Consider the following 21,510-nt stretch of genomic DNA (forward strand, 5'->3'; position numbering starts at 1 on the left):
TTATTTCACTGAGCATAATACCCTCTAGCTCCATCCATGTTGCTGCAAATGGTAGGATTTGTTTTCTTCTTATGGCTGAATAGTATTCCACTGTGTATATGTACCACATCTTCTTTATCCATTCATCTACTGATGGACACTTAGGTTGCTTCCATTTCTTGGCTATTGTAAATAGTGCTGCGATAAACATAGGGGTGCATCTGTCTTTTTCAAACTGGGCAGCTGCATTCTTAGGGTAAATTCCTAAAAGTGGAATTCCTGAGTCAAATGGTATTTCTATTTTGAGCATTTTGAGGAACCTCCATACTGCTTTCCATAGTGGTTGAACTGATTTACATTCCCACCAGCAGTGTAGGAGGGTTCCCCTTTCTCCACAACCTCGCCAACATTTGTTGTTGCTTGTCATTTGGATGCTAGCCATCCTTAACTGGTGTGAGGTGATATCTCATTGTGCTTTTAATTTGCATTTCTCTGATAATTAGCGATGTGGAGCATCTTTTCATGTGTCTGTTGACCATCTGAATTTCTTCTTTGGAGAACTGTCTTGTTCAGCTCCTCTGCCCATTTTTTAATTGGATTATTTGCTTTTTGTTTGTTGAGGTGCATGAGCTCTTTATATATTTTGGATGTCAGGCCTTTATTGGATCTGTCATTTATGAATATATTCTCCCATACTGTAGGGTACCTTTTTGTTCTATTGATGGTGTCCTTTGCTGTATAGAAGCTTTTCAGCTTGATATAGTCCCACTTGTTCATTTTTGCTTTTGTTTCCCTTGCCCGGGGAGATATGTTCATGAAGAAGTTGCTCATGTTTATGTCCATGAGATTTTTGCCTATGTTTTTTTCTAAGAATTTTATGGTTTCATGACTTACATTCAGGTCTTTGATCCATTTCTAATTTACTTTTGTGTATGGGGTTAGACAGTGATCCAGTTTCATTCTCTTACATGTAGCTGTCCAGTTTTGCCAGCACCATCTGTTGAAGAGACTGTCATTTCCCCATTGTATGTCCATGGCCCCTTTATCGTATATTAATTGGCCATATATGTTTGGGTTAATGTCTGGAGTCTCTTCTGTTCTACTGGTCCGTGGCTCTGTTCTTGTGCCAGTACCAAATTGACTTGACTACTGTGGCTTTGTAGGAGAGCTTGAAGTTGGGGAGCGAAATCCCCCCCACTTTATTCTTCCTTCTCAGGATTGCTTTGGCTATTCGGGGTCTTTGGTGTTTCCATATGAATTTTTGAACTATTTGTTCCAGTTCATTGAAGAATGCTGTTGGTAATTTGATAGGGATTGCATAGAATCTGTATATTGCTTTGGGCAGGTTGGCCATTTTGACGATATTAATTCTTCCTAGCCAGGAGCATGGGATGAGTTTCCATTTGTTAGTGACCCCTTTAATTTCTCTTAAGAGTGACTTGTAGTTTTCAGGGTATAGGTCTTTCACTTCCTTGGTTAGGTTTATTCCTAGGTATTTTATTCTTTTTGATGCAATTGTGAATGGAATTGTTTTCCTGATTTCTCTTTCTATTAGTTCATTGTTAGTGTATAGGAAAGCCACAGATTTCTGTGTGTTAATTTTGTATCCTGCAACTTTGCTGTATTCCAATATCTGTTCCAGTGGTTTTGGAGTGGAGTCTTTAGGGTTTTTTATGTACAATATCATGTCATCTGCAAATAGTGACAGTTTGACTTCTTCTTTACCAATCTGTATTCCTTGTATTTCTTTCTTTTGTCTAATTGTCATGGCTAGGACCTCCCATACTATGTTAAATAGCAGTGGGGAGAGTGGGCATCCCTGTCTTGTTCCCGATCTCAGAGGAAAAGCTTTCAGCCTCTCGCGATTCAGTATGATGTTGGCTGTGGGCTTATCATATATGGCCTTTATTATGTTGAGGTACTTGCCCTCTATACCCATTTTACTGAGAGTTTTTATCATGAATGGATGTTGAATTTTGTCGAATGCTTTTTCAGCATCTATGGAGATGACCATGTGGTTTTTGTCCTTCTTTTTGTTGATGTTGTGGATGATGTTGATGGATTTTCTAATGTTGTGCCATCCTTGCATCCCTGGGATGAATCCCACTTGGTTGTGGTGTATGATCCTTTTGATGTATTTTTGAATTCAGTTCGGTAGTATTTTGTTGAGTATTTTTGCATCTACGTTCATTAGGGATATTGATCTGTAATTTTCTTCTTTGGTGGGGTCTTTGCCTGGTTTTGGTATTAGGGTGATGTTGGCTTCATAGAATGAGTTTTGGACTATTGCCTCCTCTTTTATTTTTTGGAAAACTTTAAGGAGAATGGCTATTATGTCCTCTCTGTTTGTCTGATAAAATTCTGAGGTAAATCCATCTGGCCTGTGAGTTTTGTTCTTGGGTAGTTTTTTGATTACCGCTTCAATTTCTTTGCTCGTAATTGGTTTGTTTAACTTTTGTGTTTCTTCCTTGGTCAGTCTTGGAAGGTTGTATTTTTCTAGGAAGTTGTCCATTTCTCCTAGGTTTTCCAGCTTGTTAGCATATAGGTTTTCATAGTATTTTCTAATAATTCTTTGTATTTCTGTGGGGTCCATCGTGATTTTTCCTTTCTCATTTCTGATTCTGTTGATGTGTGTTGATTCTCTTTTTCTCTTAATAAGTCTGGCTAGAGGCTTATCTATTTTGTTTATTTTCTCAAAGAACCAGCTCTTGGTTTCGTTGATTTTTTCTATTGTTTTATTCTTCTCAATTTTATTTATTTCTTCTCTGATCTTTATTATGTCCCTCCTTCTGCTGACTTTGGGCCTCATTTGCTCTTCTTTTTCCAGTTTCAATAATTGTGACTTTAGACTATTCCTTTGAGATTGTTCTTCCTTCTTTAAGTATGCCTGGATTGCTATATACTTTCCTCTTAAGACTGCTTTCACTGCGTCCCACAGAAGTTGGGGCTTAGTGTTGTTGTTGTCATTTGTTTCCATATATTCCTGGATCTCTGTTTTAATTTGGTCATTGATCCATTGATTATTTACAAGCATGTTGTTAAGCCTCCATGTGTGTGTGGGCCTTTTTGCTTTCTTTGCACAATTTATTGCTAGTTTTATACCTCTGTGGTCTGAGAAGTTGGTTGGTAGAATTTCAATATTTTTGAATGTACTGAGGCTCTTTCTGTGGCCTAGTACATGGTCTATTCTGAAGAATGTTCCATATGCACTTGAGAACAATGTGTATCCTGTTGCTTTTGGATGTAGAGTTCTATAGATGTCTATTAGGTCCATCTGTTCTAGTGTATTTTTCAGTGCCTCTGTGTCCTTACTTATTTTCTGTTTGGTGGATCTGTCCTTTGGAATGAGTGGCGTGTTGAAGTCTCCGAAAATGAATGCATTGCAGTCTATTTCCTCCTTTAGTTCTGTTAGTATTTGTTTCACATATGCTGGTGCTCCTGTGTTGGGTGCATATATATTTATAATGTTTATATCCTCTTGTTGGACTGAGCCCTTTATCATTATGTAATGTCCTTCTTTATCTCTGGTTCTTTCTTTGTTTTGAAGTCTGTTTTGTCTGATACTAGTACTGCAACACCTGCTTTTTTCTCCCTGTTGTTCGCATGGAATATCTTTTTCCATCCCTTGACTTTTAGTCTGTGCATGTCTTTGGGTTTGAGGTGAGACTCTTGTAAGCAGCATATAGATGGGTCTTGCTTTTTTATCCATTGTTACTCTGTGTCTTTTGATTGGTGCATTCAGTCCATTTACATTTAGGGTGATTATTGAAAGATATGTACTTTGTGTTAAACATTAGCATTTCAAAGGGACAAAAACATATTCCATCAGAATGCTTGGTTATGTTATATTATGCAGAAAATATGTCAGCCCTACATGGTCTTATTAAGCATATGGAAATATTGTGTCAAACTACTCTTTTACTGACAATAAAATCATTTCTAAGTATAAATATGTACTCTTTTAACAGTCATCAAACTTATTCCAAGCACATATTTCAAATTTAACTCTGAATCATTTTTTGCCTTTACATACATGGAATAAGAAATTTATAATGAATTAAGTGACAAATTAATGGTTCCTTCTTTAAAACTCAAAGCAAAGATAATATGATCAAGAAGTAAAAGCTTTCTCAAAAATGTGTGGTTTTGCACTTTAGTATTGCCATATTTGTTTTGGCAATCCACTTTATGTAAAAGTCATTTTAAATAAAAAAGAATCTAAATAATGAATAATTCCATTAGATGTCAGGACAGCAGTTCCCTTGGTGGAGTAATGGCCGAATCCATCCCCAGAGTGTCCTTTGGTGCATGTGATGCTCCACTTCTTTGGCTCCCGGATACACAGGTGTATTCAGGGCTAAGGGGCATATTTTCATGAACATTCTGTATGTATATTATATTTCAATTCAAAGTAAAAAAAGATTAAAGTGCTAAGATAGAGTCTATGAAACTTGCCCTCTACAACTTACAAATAAATATGACAAGTCGTATTGTGCACTGTTTATTATTTGACTCCAAACTTAAAAGAATAGACTGAAAATAATTGATGGATTGCTCCACTTTTTTTCTAAATTCTTCCTATACTCTGCTAGAAATTTAGATGTTAAACTACTAAGTATTTTACTAATTCAAGGAAAAAACATGTAAACCTTAATTACACTTGTCATTTAGATAAAACAATAGGAGTTTACCTTCTGAGTTTCAGAAATGTAAATTTTTTTTCTTCTTAAAGTATATTCTAAACATCATATTATAGACTGTCTTTAATAAGTGAAATATAACTCACTTCTAAGTAAAGCATTTCAGATCTATGTATGTGGTTGATCATAGAGGGCTCATTATTATTTCCTATGACTTGGAAACATGAAGAAGTATTTACTTTTCAAATCATCCTTGACAGGTTGCCTCTGCCAGAGCAGACGTTCATGGGCTACTGGATAATTGGTCAGTCAAGAAATGGAATGCAGAAACTGCTATGTCCAGCAGAAACTCATCAGATAGACATAAAGGTTGATATCAATTTTTCCTTCTTTATTAAAATATTGAATGTTACAGATTTTTCTCGATCTTTCCTGGAGAAAATCCATACAGTCTCAGAAATGACTTGTTCTGATGTTATTTTAGAGCAGATTTAGCTTCTCTCTAATTTTCCAAATAGTCTGGCCTCTGAGGGTCTTAAAGTAGATAATTGCTAATGGCCAGTAGAATTCCTAAGAGCTAACCTGTGTTTCAGGAGCGTCAGGCATGCTGTGTATTATCCTAGGACAGTCAGTGCATGATACTGGTCTTCATGTAAACAGCCAAGGAAAGACTTATCAGTCACTAGTTGCAATAGAAACCCTTCTAGATATTTCAAGCAGATAGGGATTTACTGTGGGAATTAGATGCTTATAAAATTCTTAGAAAGGACAAGAGAAGAGAAATCAAGGGGCTGCCGCTAGACTTTTAATTTCAGGGTCCGTGTTGCTGCTTCCCCACCACCCCTGACGCTAGGAGCTGCGCAGTGAAACAGGATCAGCAAACTTTTTCTATAAAGGGCCAGATAATAAATAATACAAGTTTTGTGGCCATATGGATTCTGTCACCACTACTAACTGCTGTGGTAGCACAAAAACATCCTTAGATAACATATTAATAAGTGAGTGGCTGTGTTCTGGTAAAAATTTTATTTACAAAAGCAGGCAGTGGCTTAGATTTGACCTGTGGGCCATAGTTTGTCAGTCCCTGCAGTATAGCATGGAATCTGGCTGCTTCTATTTGTTAGAGCCTCCTTGTCTACTATAGCTGCTATAGCTGCAAGAAGATGGCCACTACCTCTCTTCTGCCTTCCAGATCTCAAGCAAATGCATTTAATTGGCAGAACCTAAATAACATCCAGAACCCTTGCTGCCGGGGAACATGAGGATGTAGTTTTTAGTATTCCAGCTCCCAAGATACAAACTAGATAGAAAGGGGTGGGGGATGGGGGCAAGGATGCCACAATAGTCAACATCTAACCCAAATACTTTTTATTAATTTAGGACTATAAGGCATTCAAAGCATTGCCATTTATTTGTGTCTGTATACTTCTTCCAGGAAACCATGTCTAAGTATCCAGTACTAATATCAATAGCATTATTAAATTAGTTCCTCAGCTTACGTTCATGTTGAATAATGTCACTTTTTTTTCAGAATCTTTTTCAAAGACCCAGGTTTAGCATTGCCTTCTATATAATGATATAATAATAATCATTCTTCACAATGGAACCATCAGACCCTGATTCATTCATTTACCAATTATTCTTGTTTGGACAGCTCTGGGTCCCAATGTTTGGAGTTTGAAAACTTGCTCTTGGCTTAGAAAGGAATAAAGTAATGAGAAATTCTATGGGATTTTTACATCTCATTTATTTTGTGAGTAACAAGAACAGGAAGTAAGAGACAGCATGTATGAAAGCATTTATAAGTGCAAGTATATGATATTTTTGTTATGAGTACCATGCCAGTCAATAATAGGAGAAGATGTGTATCAAGATGTTGAGTATTTGAATTTAAATTCTGTATTTTGGAAGAACTTTAGCTTTACTACATTTTGATAACTATCCAGACTTCTTAACTTAAACAGCTACTTCATTCTAGGGCCCAGCACTCATAAACATACAGGAGTATCCAGTAGAGAGACGTGAAGAAAGATCACAAACCTTTACTGAAGAATGTACCTCCTGGACGTTACCGCTGGATGAAGTCAACTTAGTCTGTGACATTGCCACATCACGTGGTATGTTAGTTAATTCTTCTGATTATTCCTTACTGCACTGATTTTTTTAAAAGAGGGATTAAAATAATCTCTAGATATAAAGAACTCTGATAGACTCAGGAACTGTGTCACTCTTGAATTGGACAGCAATTATGTGTAATTTAGAACTAATTTCCTATAGTCTAACAAAATAGTATTGTGGAATCCACACAAGCACTGCTGAGTCTGTATGCATATGTCTGTTTCTTATTACAGTTGTAGCACAAAGTTAAACACACCCAGGCATGTGCTAAAAATAGAAGGGGAAAAGAAAAGGGAGAAACACTGGATTTTTTTTTGGCTGGGATTCCGGTTTGATGATTACATGAACCACGAAAGCAGGGCTGGAGAGATTTGTAGTCATTAAACTAATTGTAAAGAATGGCAAATAAAGGATGTGAAGTTTGGCATCTACATTTCTGGACTGTTGCCATTACCTACTGATTCATGTAGTGTGCCCTGGGTACTTTTTGGCAGTTTTCAATTAATGGTAGTTACTAGGGTGATATAAACAAGAGTGATGACCTCAGGGGAGGGAGAAAGTCTCTACTTTGCCAAAGACAAAGATCATTTAGGCAAAAATTCAGAATCAAGTTTTTGTTTGCATAAGTTTTGTTGATATTGGTTATTACTAAAATCAGCTACTTTGAATAAAAATATGCTTTAAAAATGTACAGGTGTTTTGGATGACAGATTGGTGCTTTAAAATGTTTTGCATTCATTGGTAGAGAATAAGTATGGATTTTATGGATAAAGTTTGAAGTGCCCCGTCTCATATTTCGGGGCTGTGGGTAAGTGTGCTCTCGTGCTCTCTGCCCCATGCCAGGGGCAGCGTGACTCATCAGGAGTTGTTTTCTCATTAAACCTTGTCATAGGCTCACAAGTTTCAGCACGACATTCCAGGCAGCAGCCAGTCTGTGAGAACTGGCTCTTAAAAATGAAACTGTTGCTATCTCTTATATAATTTAACTCCCTATTTCACTATTGTCCACATTTGCAAACAAGGGTTTCATTTTCCTTTTTATTTCTTTGTTTTTTTCTTTTTAACCTATTCTGTATTTGCGAGAGAAAGGAATGTTGTTGGGTTCAAATCAGTATATATGTATTTTTTTTTTTTTATTCAAAGGCCAAGCAGCACATAATGCCTGCAGTAAGAGAGGATTAATCAGTTCATACTTAATAAACTCAAACCAATAGCAATGGCATTTCCTAGGAGCTTGTTGAAAAGGCAGAATCTGAAACTCCGCCTCAGATCTACTAAATCAGAATCTGCATTTTCATTAGGTACTCGGGTAATTCATGTACTTGAAGTTGAAGCACTGATACAGAATTTAGAAAATGGAACACACATTGAAAAGATGGAGATTTTGTGAAAGGAAATACTCAAATATAAGCAGTAGTTTGGGAAATAAGATCCACAGAGCTAAGATCAAAAAATGGAACTTATTAATAGCAAGAAAAGCCTAAATATGTAGCAGCTATCTGGAAATGGAAGATTAGCAGAGAAAAGGTGTTAACCAGCTGTTGTCCATCTAAGCCAAAAAGACAATAAGAAAAAACCAACCCTTGTTGAGGAACAAAGCACTTTGCTTTCATACAAAGAAGAAGTTCTTGACGTCAAGGAGTGTTAAATATTTAATGATGTTATCCTGAGATGTTGTGGAATTCTTCTGGGAAGAAATAGATACTTCCTTGACTAGGTAGGTGTGGTCCCATTTAGAGCATCAACTAAATTGCTTCTCATGGTCTTTTTTGGCCTAATCAATCCATCTATCAGCCATCTGCTAAATTCCAACTGCATTCAGTCTCATGATGAAGTTTTCACTGGACCTCTTGAGCGTCAGAAAACCTATCGCAGACTACACAATTAACACTTTTGTCATTTCAGAAAATGAAGAGACTACTCTCTATGTGGTCGCATGCAATCCCATTACCTTATACTTCATGAATATGACTGGGAAAAGTGGCTATTTTGTGGATTTTTTTGACATCTTCCCAAGAATGGCCAGTAGAGTTTGGCAGCCATTTGTGACAGTGGCTCCACTTGGAAATCCTCTCAAGGGTCAAGTGATCCTCCACGAGCAGCAGGTAATGCATCCCAGGCTACTCACGTGGGACAATTATGCCCAGAGTAACTTAAGTGAAGGAAAAGGCAAGAGTGATTTTCCATCTGTAGCTGAAAATATGCACTTTCATGGAGATCAAGGAGAGGTGCTGAAGGGAGGGTCAGGTGTCAAAAAGACAGGTTGATATCTTCCTCTCTGCAGAGACTTCAGCATGACCTATAATTCTAGAAACATGTAAGTCAGGGTTTCTCAACCTTAGCACTAATGACATTTGAGCCTAGATAATTATTTGCTATGAAGCCTAAATTCTCTGGGGAGAGAGACAACAAACAAATAGACCCACAAATAAATTTGCCTATTTTAGGTAGTGACAATAAACAGTGCCACGTCCTCAGGAGTGATGGGGCTGAGAGGAGCTGGGAGAGTGAACACAATGAGAAAGAGCGCTGAGATGCCTTCTCTTAGGACATGACATTTTATCTGAAACCTGAACAACACTTTTTTATGTGGAGACAGCCACAGAAGTACACTGAATGAAGTGTCTTGGTCTCTCTAGGATGCTGTAACACAAATAACATAGACGAGATCGCTTATATACAACAGATACTTACTTCTCATAGCCCAGGAGGCCAGGAAGTCCAAGATTAAGGCACCAGCAAATTAGTGTTTGTGAGAACCCACTTCCTAGATAGCTGTCTTTTCCCCATAACCTCACATGGCAAGGAGCAAGGAGGAAGGGAATTTTTTGGTGTCTCTTTTATGGGAGCAGTAATCCCATTCATGAGGACTCTACCCTGTTTGATCACCTCCACTAGGCCCCACTCCTAATACAATGGAGCTTAGGATGTCAACCTATGGATTTGGAGAGGACATAAAATACTCAGTCCATTGCAGGAATACATTGAGATGCATCTAATGATGCTTAAGTCCCAACCATCACTACTATTGTAAGATGGCACTAATTGAAAGTACAGATGCCCAGGGTCAGGCTAAAAATAATTCCAAACAGAAAATAAAGATTAAAAGACAGGCTATGTTTCAAAAGTGAGAATTCTAAAGGTCTAAGGTAAACTTCTTTACCAAGAGAAAGGGCTGTAATGTTTTTGCATACCTATCACCCACCTTGTATCTACCAATACCATATTAAGTATATTTATTCATTCAACAAATATATATCATGTGCCTACTATTGGGGATACTGCAGTAAACAAAACAGCAAAAATCCTTGTCCTCAATAGCTTATATTCTGGTGCAGAAAGATAATAAGCAGAATAAATAATTAAATTATATCTTAAGTTAGAAGATGAAAAGAAGAGTAAAATAGAAGGCCAGGAGAAAGATTGCTATTTAAAATATGGCAGGTGGGCAGGGATTGCCTGAGAAGGTGATATTTAAGTAAAGACTTGACGGAAGTGAAGGGGAGACCAGATACTTGGATTAAGAGAGTTCCAAGCAAAGGGAATTATAATTTTAAAGGCCCAGAGGCTGGGAAATGCCTCTTTTCCATCTTCAAAGTATGTTGGAAAAGACTGAATGAGGAGAAGAATATAAGGTGGCCACCCAGGGTACGGACATGGTGGAAAGGGTGGGGAAATACATTGGGTAGAGCCTGATAGACCATGTGATGCTCTGGACCCTGGCTGTGCATGAAAGGGGAAGGTGTTAGAGGGTTTCAGGCAGAGGAGTAGTATGATCTGACATTTTTAAAGTATTTTTCTGGCTTCTCTGTGGTGAATGGTCTATGGGTGCTAAGGCAGAATGAAGGAGACTAGTTGAGAGATTTTTGCAATGATCCAGGCAAGAGATAATTGCAGTTCGGAGGAAGATGGAGGTCATAAGTAATGATGGATTCTGGATATATGTTGAAGGTAGAACCAACAGGATTTCCTAATGGATCAAATGTATGGGGCGAGACAGAGTAGATAATTCAAGGGTTAGGACCTGAACAACTGAAAGGATAGAGTCACCATCAGCTGAGATGAGGAAATAAGTTATTTGGGAGGGTTGATCTGATGTTTGATTAAATTTGAGATGCCTATTAGACATCTAAGTAGATGAAACTGGAGTGCAATGGAGAGGTTAGAACAGGAAATACAAATTTGGGAGTCATTGACATATAAATATTATTTAAAGCCATGAGACTGAAAGAGATCACCAAGGGACTGAATGTGGGCAGAGAAGAGAAGTCCAAGTACCAAGCCCTGGGGTAGCACAATATTAAGAAACCAGGGAGATGAGGAAGAATCTATGAAGGGATTGAAAATGAGTAGTGAGTGAAGTAGATGGATAACCCAGGGGATGTGGCATCCCAGAAGGCACGTGACAAGTATCTTGAGGCAAAGGATTGATTACGAAGGGCTGGCAGTGTGCCTAGTGAAAGGTTGCATACATGATCCGAGGTCATTCTTCCAGCAGCCCAGTGAGGCAGCAGTTAGCCCTATTTTCATGTGAGAAAATGGAGACTCAGAGAGTTTAAATAATTTGCCCAGTAAATACATGGTAGAACTGAGAGTTAAACAAAATTGGATTGGACCCACCAAATTAAACTTCCATTCTCTCACTCAATGCAGATACTTGGGGAAAACAATAGTCTGAAAATGTTTATTAAAGTATTCATAAGAAAATATTAAAGAAATGCAGTGTTGTTATTTCCTATTTAAAACTCCTGTGAGTGCAAAGTGTTACCAAGAAACAATACTTTAGACTGTGTCTAAGGAAGAGAAAAATATAGCATAAATAACATTCCAGTATTTCACTAAGTCAACTTTAACTTTAGGCCTTGCCTTAAATAATTATCATAAATTCTGAGCTAATAAATTTCTTTCTGGTTGTCTATTTTTTTTCATTTCACTTTCTCCTGTAAGCAAAGTTTATAAATATCCAGATTTGCTTACAAAAGTTTGTGTTCAGCACATTGAACTAAAAGTTTTACTTTATCGATTTCCAACAAAATACCAATACCATTGAATTGAATTCTACAGCCAAAAGAATCTGTTATAAAAAATGCATAATGTCTTCAAGATTTTTAATTCAGTAAGCCAATTAACTTTGGATAAGAATCTAAATTTGGAGTATTTATTCAAACAATCCTGCGAAATTTTCAGATGTCAAATTTATATATATCAGTTCTTTCAGAGTTCTAAATTTTCAGGTTCTCAGCAAGTATTTATGTTGTCAGAGATCCATTATTTGGCAACATTACTGATTAATACTTTGTTCACTTACAGTAACTTTCATCAGAGAAGTGTTTCAGTGTAAAGATGTGCTCGGCTTCCTTGGCCAGCACTGCCTCCTGGCATTCTCGCATGCTACCTGCCTTATCCCTTTGGCCACAGTTTCAGTTTTCCAGAAAGCTACCTGCGCAGTCATTATCAGGATTCCACTCTATTTACCTGCCTCTTCTTTTCCCAGAGAGGATGTTTTAGCTGTCTACTTTGTATTATGACCCTGTTAGATTATAAGATCTCCTTAATTCCAAATGAACAGCATGCAGCTGTAAAGTTTAACAAATGACCAGTTATTCTAATCGAATAAAAAACCAGGGCACTGCCATCAATTTCTTCTTCTCCATTCTTCCCTAAATGAAAATGGAACTAAAATATTGCAGAGAAGTACTTGCATTAATTTATCTATCCCTTGTCTTTATAAAGCTTTGCTATGGGTGCATTTCCCTGGTCAGTTTAAGTCGTTCAAAAATTCCTTGCTAAAATAAAACCTTAAGTGAGGAAAGGGAAACTTTGCCATGCCTAAAAATAAAGACACTCCCCCACCCCCCCATGAGATTACTTATTACGTCTGTACAAAGTTCAGAATTTCAGACTTTAGGACATTGAGGTCATCCAGAGGTTACTTTTCTCCCAGTCAAACATAATAAAATTGCTCGCTTGCTTCTCCTGCCTGCCCCCCTTAAAGGAGCACCAAAGCCACAGTTACATGTACTCATGTGTGACGCAAAGTTCTATTTTTAAACTCAGACAGACTATATCATTAGTCATTTTCAAAAGGAAACCATTAACATCTAAAAGAATGGAGCAACAGAACTCCTTCGTGTTACCAGTTGCCTCTAAAACTATCTCTAAATACAAAAATATATGTTTTCCTTCACTTAGAAAGACACACATTTTTAGTTCACTTACACCAAGTTATGAGTGTATAAGGGTTAGACCCTAAAAAGGAAGAAAAATGCAAAACCGTAGTAACTTATTTTTTGCTTAATCGTATCTGTTTAATCATCAGCTTATTCTTATGCTTAATCATATTTTGGGATCAAACACTATTTTTAGGACTTCTTTTGCTTAGAAAAGTTAATATTACCCCAAATTGCTTAAGAGATGAGAATTCATGTTAATGTTGTACATATTTATCCTACAAAACAGTTTCTCCTTTAAAAAATACTTAAATAAGATTTAATCTAGAATGGAGACTGTAAATTTTTAACTTATTATTATATTTTCTTAAGGAAAACTTCAGGGTATCACTATCATTTTCAAACTTTCAAATGCCAGGAACATTTCTTATATATTTACACTGTGTTTTCTGTTATAAGCTAAAAAGATTCACACTGTAAACAGTTATTGCTTAATGAGAATAATGTGCTAATAACCAGGATTACATTAACATCTGAAAAGAAGATCTCCCTTGTACTAAAATTTGTCTATTCTAATAAAAATATATGCAAATTTAAACCTTAAAAAATGTTGATTTTAAAAGGGATATTCCTAACACAAATTCTTCATGGAGAATTGAATATTATACACAATGATGCACTCGTAAGAGTGATGTTTGTGGAAATTTTTAAGCATTGTTAACGTGCTTAGTAGGCTTTTTTAATATAGCCAAGATGCAGTGTATGAAGGAAAGGAAACTATATTGTGTGAATAGCACTTTAATTCTTGAGCGCTTCAGTAAAATTAGTTAGTAAAATAAATTTGAAACCACACTATGGGGTCCCATGTATTCATCCAACACAGATGAGTCACAAATGTTTTTACATTGTTTTTCTTTCTCTCTAACTGGATTACATAACAGGGCAAGGGCCATGGTTAATTCATCATTGTATTCTCCTTTGTTCTTTAAATGTAAGCTGCCCAATATGTATTATGAACAAACATTTTATATTACGTTTCCTATATTTTGCTAAGTGTGTATTAATTCTATGGGTGCTTTTGTGACTTTATTTTACCCAAAGAAAGTTCTTGAAATGAAAAGTTTGTAAGACTTAGGGTAACTGGAGGAGCCCCAAATTTCAAACAAAACAAAAACAAGTAAGAAAGAAAAGACAATTGTCTAACAGTGAGGTCTGGGCAAACAACTTGCAAGTGCTTTTGTGCAAACCTGTTACTCTAATCAGATGTCTTTATATTTTACTTAAAAAGCCAGCTTCTGTGCATCTCCTTAAAATATTTCATCTTTTCTGGCTTCCTCAGTTTTAAATTCTTATTTCATGTGTTTCTCCGTATTTATTTAATGCTTAAGGTTTATTTAAAATTCTTCTCTTGGAAAAAAAACACTCGTAATTACTGAGAGATTATTACTTCATTTGCATAACTGTGATTACTACTCCTGGAAAAGTCCTCTTTGTACAGTATTAGAGCACCAGCTAAGTTCCTCAAGCTCAGGGAATTTCACGATGAAGAAAAGTCATTATTAGCCAGGCTCTTGTGATCCTTTGTATTTTCCTGCTAACCCATCTTTATATTATGTATGTATTTTCTGACCTGAACCTGGATTTGTGAAGAGAATAAATGAGATTTAATTATGCACAGTGTAAGAGAGTTTTCAACAGAACATTTCTTTAAGTGTAATTTTGATAAAAATAAATGGACTTTTTAAAAATAATCAATCCTCTAAATTTCCTCATTAATATATAATAAAACAGAAACATGGTTAAGCTAGCCTATTTTTAGAAGGGAATGGTTGTGAGATAAAAATCTACAAAGAAAATACCTCCTGTGTTACATAATCAGAAATACCTTCACAAAACCATCTAGTGCTTTAAATTTTGTACTAAGGAAAATCATTTAGTGTCTTTGGGGTGTCACTTAAGTACTTCAATGTTGTCATCCTCCCTTTCATTTATCACTCTATGCTTTATTTCCAGATTGCCAAAAAGCTGCTGTTTTTCTTAAAAAAGCAACACATGTTGAGCTCTTCACTATTGTTTTTATTTTTATTTTATTTTATTAAAGTATCATATACAATCTTATGAAGGTTTCACATGAGCAACATTATATTTTCAACATTCACCCATAGTATCAAGCCCTCACCACCCCCCACTGCAGTCACTGCCTATCAGCATAGTAAGATGCTATAGAGTCATTACTTGTCTTCTCTGTGCTGTGCTGCCTTCCTTCACTATTGTTTTTATTTCCAGAGTAATGTCATCCTATTGTTAGATACCACTGGCCATGCCCTTCGCCGGCTCGTCCTCCCTACAGAAGAGGTCACATCTAAGAAACCTTCCTGGTGGAACAAGGAGGAAGCCGTAAGCGATACCAACTTGGCCAGCAAAATGCCAAGGCTTTTCTTTAGGTTTCTAACCACAGAGTTGCATGCCCTTCTGAGGCTTGTGTTTCTATAATGCACAAGAGAGTTTTCTTTATGCACTTACAGATTTTAATACAGTACATATAGATATAGATAGATAGATGCACATATCATTAAATTACAGTATCTTCTTTTTGTATCCTTCATACTCACATGAAGACTTGTTAGGATCAAACTAATAATAATAGGACACCATAAACTATTTGAGTGTGATGTTCATGACAAATTCCTGATTGTGCAGTCACTTTAACCTGTTTTCCAGTTATGTGTTTGTTTTGGATTTATATGTAAACCCATAAGTATGACACCTGGTTGCAACCTACTAGATAAATAGTTTATTAACTAAATTAAACAAGTAAATAAACATTTTAGGCTAACCCAAGAGAATTTATCCTGTCATTCAGAAAAAAGGTAATGGATATAAAATAAGGCTTACACTCTGCCCAGCTGGACAGTATTCTTAAGTATTAAAAAACTGTTAAAAAAGAGATTTTAAATGTCATAAATGTATCCAAATCTAAGACAAATTATTTCCTATGTATCTATGTTATAGTATAAATTCCACAGTTAATTACCAGATAGCATGCTTATTTCTAAGCAGCATTTGGCATTATTTTTTAAATTTTATTCTAAAGATGTTCTAGTATATACTTCACAATAAATTTTGAATATATTTTAATGAATGTTATCAGAAGAGGCTTAGAGTGGATAAAGAGGTAGCTTCTCAAAGAATTATGTTTTACACTTTGAAGAATTTAGCCACTGAAGAGACCTGACTACATCTGACACACTTAATGTGAATATTGTGTTTTGTTTTGTTTTCAGGAAACATATAAAATGTGTAAAGAATTTTCACACAATAACTGGCTGGTATTCTACAAAGAAAAAGGGTGAGCTCATCATTGTAGATTTAAGCTGGGGTCCTTGTTTCTTGCAGTCTATGTCATCTTTTAATTGTACCTGTTTACTGTAAAGCTAATGTCACCAAATTATAAATGCTTTATTATAAGTGTAACTCATCCCACATTGTAAAACATTGAAAAAGAAGAGACATCACTCCTAATTCCAAAGACAGTGACTGCTAGCATGGCAGCTATCACCCTTCATTATTTCTTCTTATGAGACCCTTGCACAGCTTAGAATGTTGTATATCCGTTTTCTCAATTAACATCTTTCTATGTTATTATTTAGTCTTAAAGACATTCTCTTCAGTGTGCATGACATATCATGAAATGATTGTGCCGTTGTTGCTCAGACGTGACCCCCACATTTCCTTTCTGATAGAGTTCTCTTCTACTTTTTCAGGAACAGCCTGACTGTGCTGGATGTTCTAGAAGGGCGAGCTCACACCATCTCACTTCCCATCAACCTTAAGACGGTTTTTCTTGTAGCAGAGGACAAATGGCTTCTGGTGGAGAGCAGAACAAATCGGTGGGTGGATTACATAGTATGTCACGGAATGTGCGGTAGCTCAGCTTTGCTTATCAGTTGTCTCGCATCCTCACTGTTCTGTCTTCCTGGGTCTGCCTATTAACATTTTCCAAATTGGGCAGCATCTCTGTAGGTGAAGGCTGGGAGGGGAGGGGGAGAGCCAGTTCAAACAGATTAAATGTGACTTCACAGAGTAATTATAAAAGTGTTTCAGAGGACAGCATTGAAATAAACAGTAAAAATTAATGCCTTTTACATATGCTCCATATTTATTTGGGCTTTTTCCTATTAGCACATTGAAAATTCACTGTATTTTTGCCAAACTAGAGATAGTTCAAATTAGATTCTCAGTTTATCCTCTCTTCAAAGGGCCACAGTCTCAGTCCTTTAGCTGTTGATTTTTTGTAACTCCACAGAATCCACCCCTTAGAAGTTTCTTCTTCATTTTATCTTATGTGCTCTTATTTGGTTATATTTATGTTTGTGTTGCCTCCCCCTTGGACTGTACATTTCTTGATAAAAGGTACATTTTGTGTACTTGGGATGAATAGGCTGCCCAGGAAATTTTGAGTCCTCTTCCTCATGCATTACAACCACTAGCTAAATGCAGGCTCTCTCTGCCCCTCTGCAGACAAGCAGAAGTAGCCTGCTGCAAAAGATTTCTTTCTGGCTATTTATACATCCCGATTTTAGAAACCTTAAAAATAAGTAGATCAAGGGGATTACAGTGGTGAAGGCTTCTGTCCCTTAGCTGTTCACAAACCAGAGGCCAGACTCCCACTTACTAGCTGAGCAAACCATCATATCAACAGGAGGCCCATAATAATAAGAGTGTGTCTCATTAGCATTGATTTTTTTTTTTAACAGCCCTTTTTCTTATAGGAAGTGTTAGGTTTTCAGTTCGCATTAATTACTGCATGGTTAGTAGGCACTGCTCTTTATATGTGGTGTTGAGAAGTTCCTATTAATTCATGATGTAACTCTGATGCTGCGAATTATCCTCAGAATAAAACAAGGAGGCTTTGGTGGCAGGGAATTCTTGATTTTTTGTGGTCTGGCTTTACAGTTACTAGAAAAAGAAAAAATTTTCACTTGAATGTTTTGCTTGTTTACAGGAAATATCTTCTGACGAAGCCTGCGCACATCGGATCCGAGGACAGTGGGGTTTGCCAGCTGTGTGTGCTGAACGAGGAGCCTCCCGGCACGGGGCATGGAGTTACACGAGGTACGTACTCTGTTCTTTGTGTTTATGCTGCACAGGTGCTTAACGTGCCCACTGTCCTTTAGAAGCATTTAAGAGCACTAATATCAACATATGTTAAATTTATACCAAAAGAGAAAACTTAGTCCCTGTACTAGAAATAGCGAATAAGAATCTACCATCTTTTAAGTTCTATCTTTGAATTTTTTAGCTGACAAACCAGAATTTTTATGTACATTTAGCTTCCAAGTCTATCTTAGGATAGGATTTTTTCTTTTTTACTTAGACCATAAGGATTTCTACTTAATTCATCACAGTTTGGGGGGATGAACAGTACTTACGAAAAATAATCCAAAATATACCACCGCCAACCCTGGGTTGGGTCAGTTTCACATCTTTTTTGCAAGGTGCTATTCATGATAGTATTTCTCACTAATAAAATTTTGAATTCCTTGAATCAAATACTTGAAATCACCTTGAGAAGATGTGTTGCTAGTAAGGACTGAGTTTTCTCAGACAAAAGGCCATGAATGTAATTTAAAATATTGTCTCTTTTTTAACTCTTGCTTTTCTGTGTGAGTTGGTGAGAGTGAAATCTTGCAAAAACTAATAACTGAAGTATTTTAGGGGATATGGTGTCTAATGTTTCTCTGACTCTTTAGAAACAGATTTCAGCATACCTCATAAAATTTCAAGTGATCAACTATCATCTGAAAATCTAAGTTCAGCTGTGGGACAAAAGATTGCCTCTCCTAACCGAATTCTCTCAGATGAGAGTAATTACGCTACAATTGTTGTTGGCTTCCCAGATCTCATGGTGAGCATCAGTTTTATAAATTTTTTAATAAATTTTTCTTCCGCTCAGTTTGATCTGCAATCTCTCAGGCTGTTTGAGGGGGTAACTAAACATGTAGTGATATTATGGTAAACATTTCAGATCAAGTCTATATTCCAAATCAGGCATTAAAAAATGGGTTCTACCTATAAAGTTTCATTGCTTTTTTAAAAATCAACACCCAAAGTGTAATTAGCACTAAAAATGTAAATTAAGGAGAAGCAGTATTCTCCATACATGGGAATTCAGATGGCACAGTTAAATGCTTAGCCTGCTGTTGATTTTATATCATGTTGTCTTAATGTGTGCTCATGCAGTCTGTCAAGAGGAACACTTTGAGACCAACAGAGTAACATGTCTTCTAGAATTTACAAAAATTAAATCTGTTGGGACCTCATTGCTGTAGATTACATTTTTCAACACTCATGAACATCAATTCACTTCCCACTGAGTTTTACTCTGAGTTATGTCTTTGCAGCATCCAGATTATGCTATAAATGGTGATGGTTTCCACTTAATTGGCTCTTAGTCCCTTCGGCTTATATTTACTATTATCTGTAAAGAAGAGGCTATTTGTAGTTGACTTCAGATGAAACAAGGCACCATCTTTCCGTGATGGAAATATAGGAAAATGAAATATAAAGGTTATTTCAGTCCAAGTTGCCACCTAATAACCTTAGACGTAGCTCTGTGTGTTTTGACTAAGCATTTAATTTTCATCATTTCCTTTGTAGCTTTTAGATGGGATGGTTATCATCTAAAGATAAAAATATGGGTTCTGCATAATGGTACACCGATCTCATGCCTCAAAATTTTAATGTAATTAATGGATTGTGATTACTTAACAGTATAAGACTTTTGAAATGCAAAACCCAATGGATAATATGTGGCTTAGGACTTTGCCATATGTCTTTCTATTATTAAGTGAAAAGCATTTGCTGTGGTTATTATATAACTGAAAATGATACATCTTATTTGAATACAGAATGCACAGCAACCTTGACTAACTAAAAGAGGTATGTTTTAATATGCTTTCTGCAATGATTGCTACTATCAGTAGAGAAAATACTGGAGCTAAATGTCTGAGGATGAACTACTAAAAAATTGATCTTCTGATTGAAGAAATTAGTATAGAAATACACTGTTAAGAAAGTAAAAGCTGAGTGTAAGGCACTGTTTGTATTTATCATACAGAAATCCTTTACATCCCTTAGGACTAGTGACCTTGTTAAACTAAAAGCTCCATCCCCTGTATTTAGTATGGTACCCATCACATGGGAGGTGTTCAATGAGTATTTGTCAAATGAAAGATTAGAGTCATGTAGCCTTTCAACATTTTATAACAGTCATATTTTTTTAGATCCCAGTAGTTAGGCACTGTACTATTCTAAACCCTTTCACACATGATAATTAATTTTTACAACAATTCTACACGGTTTCATAGATGAAGAAACAGAAACAGGAATGATATCCCCTAGGCCCCAAAGATTGTGAGTAAGCGAGCTGGGATTTGTCAGGTGTGACTGACATGCAGACTCATGTCCTTTTTACTGCACCACAGTGCCTTTCAGCTTGTATGTGAATTTCTTGATTCTTCATAAAACGATCAACAAAGAGGTTTATGTCACCTCTTATTAACTTTATAGCACTGTAAGAGACACATAAATAAAGTTATTATAACTTTGTTAACCTAATACCAAATAGCTATAAAAACCTACAAAATATCATCCTTGTAGTGAAACATTAAAAGCATTTCTTTTAATGTGAAGAATAAGATAAGGATACCCGCTATCACCACTTCTGTTAAACATTGTGCTGAGCATCTTAGACACTATAAAAAAAAAATTTTGATAAATTGAATTTCATCAAAATTAAAACTTCAATTCTGTCAAAGACACTTAAGAGAATGCAAAGACAATCAACAGACTGGGAGAAAATTTTGGCAGGTCACATTTCCAAAAAAGGGCTTGTATTCAGAATATATGAAGATTTCTTAAAACTCAAGAGTAAGAAAACAAATAACCCAATATAAAAAATGGGCAACAATGGCCCAGTGTCTGATATTAGAAGTCAGAGTCTGAGCAAGTGAGAAGGCCCTCATGAAAAGATGTTCAACATCATGAGTCAGTAATTAAATGCAATTAAAACCATGATGAGATATTCCTACATGCCTATTGGAATGGATAAAATAAAAAGTACTGGCAATACTAAGTACTGACAAGGATGCAGAGCAAATGCAACTCTCATACATGTTTATGGAAGAGCAGGGGCAAACAGTAACCAAGCCTTTCCTGAGGAAGAACAACAAGAAGCAGAGGAGGTACTTGCCCCACTAAATTTCAAGGTTTGTTACAAAATTTCAGTAACTAAGGCCATGTGGTAATGGCCTAGGAGTAGAAAAATATATGGTAGAACAGGATGAAGTGCCCCCAAAACAGATGTAACTGTGCAACATATGGAACTGTGTGCTTTATGATAGCAATGGTGACCAGTTGGCCAAGGTTACCGGCATTTGGACAATCAGCTATTCATGTGAAAAAAGGATGAACATGGATCCCTGACTCATGCAATTCACAAAAATTAATTCCTGCTGAACTATAATTTTGGAGTAGGGAAGGATAAATACATACACAGTAAGAATTTAAAGTAAAACAAGAGGAAAGAATAACACAAAATT

The 21,510-nt window shown here is 36.2% G+C and overlaps 1 protein-coding gene across 5 annotated transcripts in view; it reads left to right on the plus strand.

Moving 5' to 3' along the window:
• VWA8 (von Willebrand factor A domain containing 8) overlaps window positions 1-21,510 on the plus strand; it is a 392,879-nt gene that overhangs the window by 241,549 nt on the left and 129,820 nt on the right. For all 5 annotated transcript variants that reach the window (XM_057494495.1, XM_036932428.2, XM_036932430.2 and 2 more), the window contains 8 exons: window positions 4,880-4,988; window positions 6,598-6,736; window positions 8,643-8,842; window positions 15,194-15,304; window positions 16,192-16,256; window positions 16,672-16,797; window positions 17,913-18,022; window positions 18,661-18,815. In XM_057494495.1, the coding sequence (XP_057350478.1) occupies window positions 4,880-4,988; window positions 6,598-6,736; window positions 8,643-8,842; window positions 15,194-15,304; window positions 16,192-16,256; window positions 16,672-16,797; window positions 17,913-18,022; window positions 18,661-18,815 (1,015 nt within the window). The remainder of the gene's footprint in view (window positions 1-4,879; window positions 4,989-6,597; window positions 6,737-8,642; window positions 8,843-15,193; window positions 15,305-16,191; window positions 16,257-16,671; window positions 16,798-17,912; window positions 18,023-18,660; window positions 18,816-21,510) is intronic.

This window comes from Manis pentadactyla, chromosome 17, assembly GCF_030020395.1.
Source record: "Manis pentadactyla isolate mManPen7 chromosome 17, mManPen7.hap1, whole genome shotgun sequence".
Lineage (NCBI taxonomy): Eukaryota > Metazoa > Chordata > Mammalia > Pholidota > Manidae > Manis > Manis pentadactyla.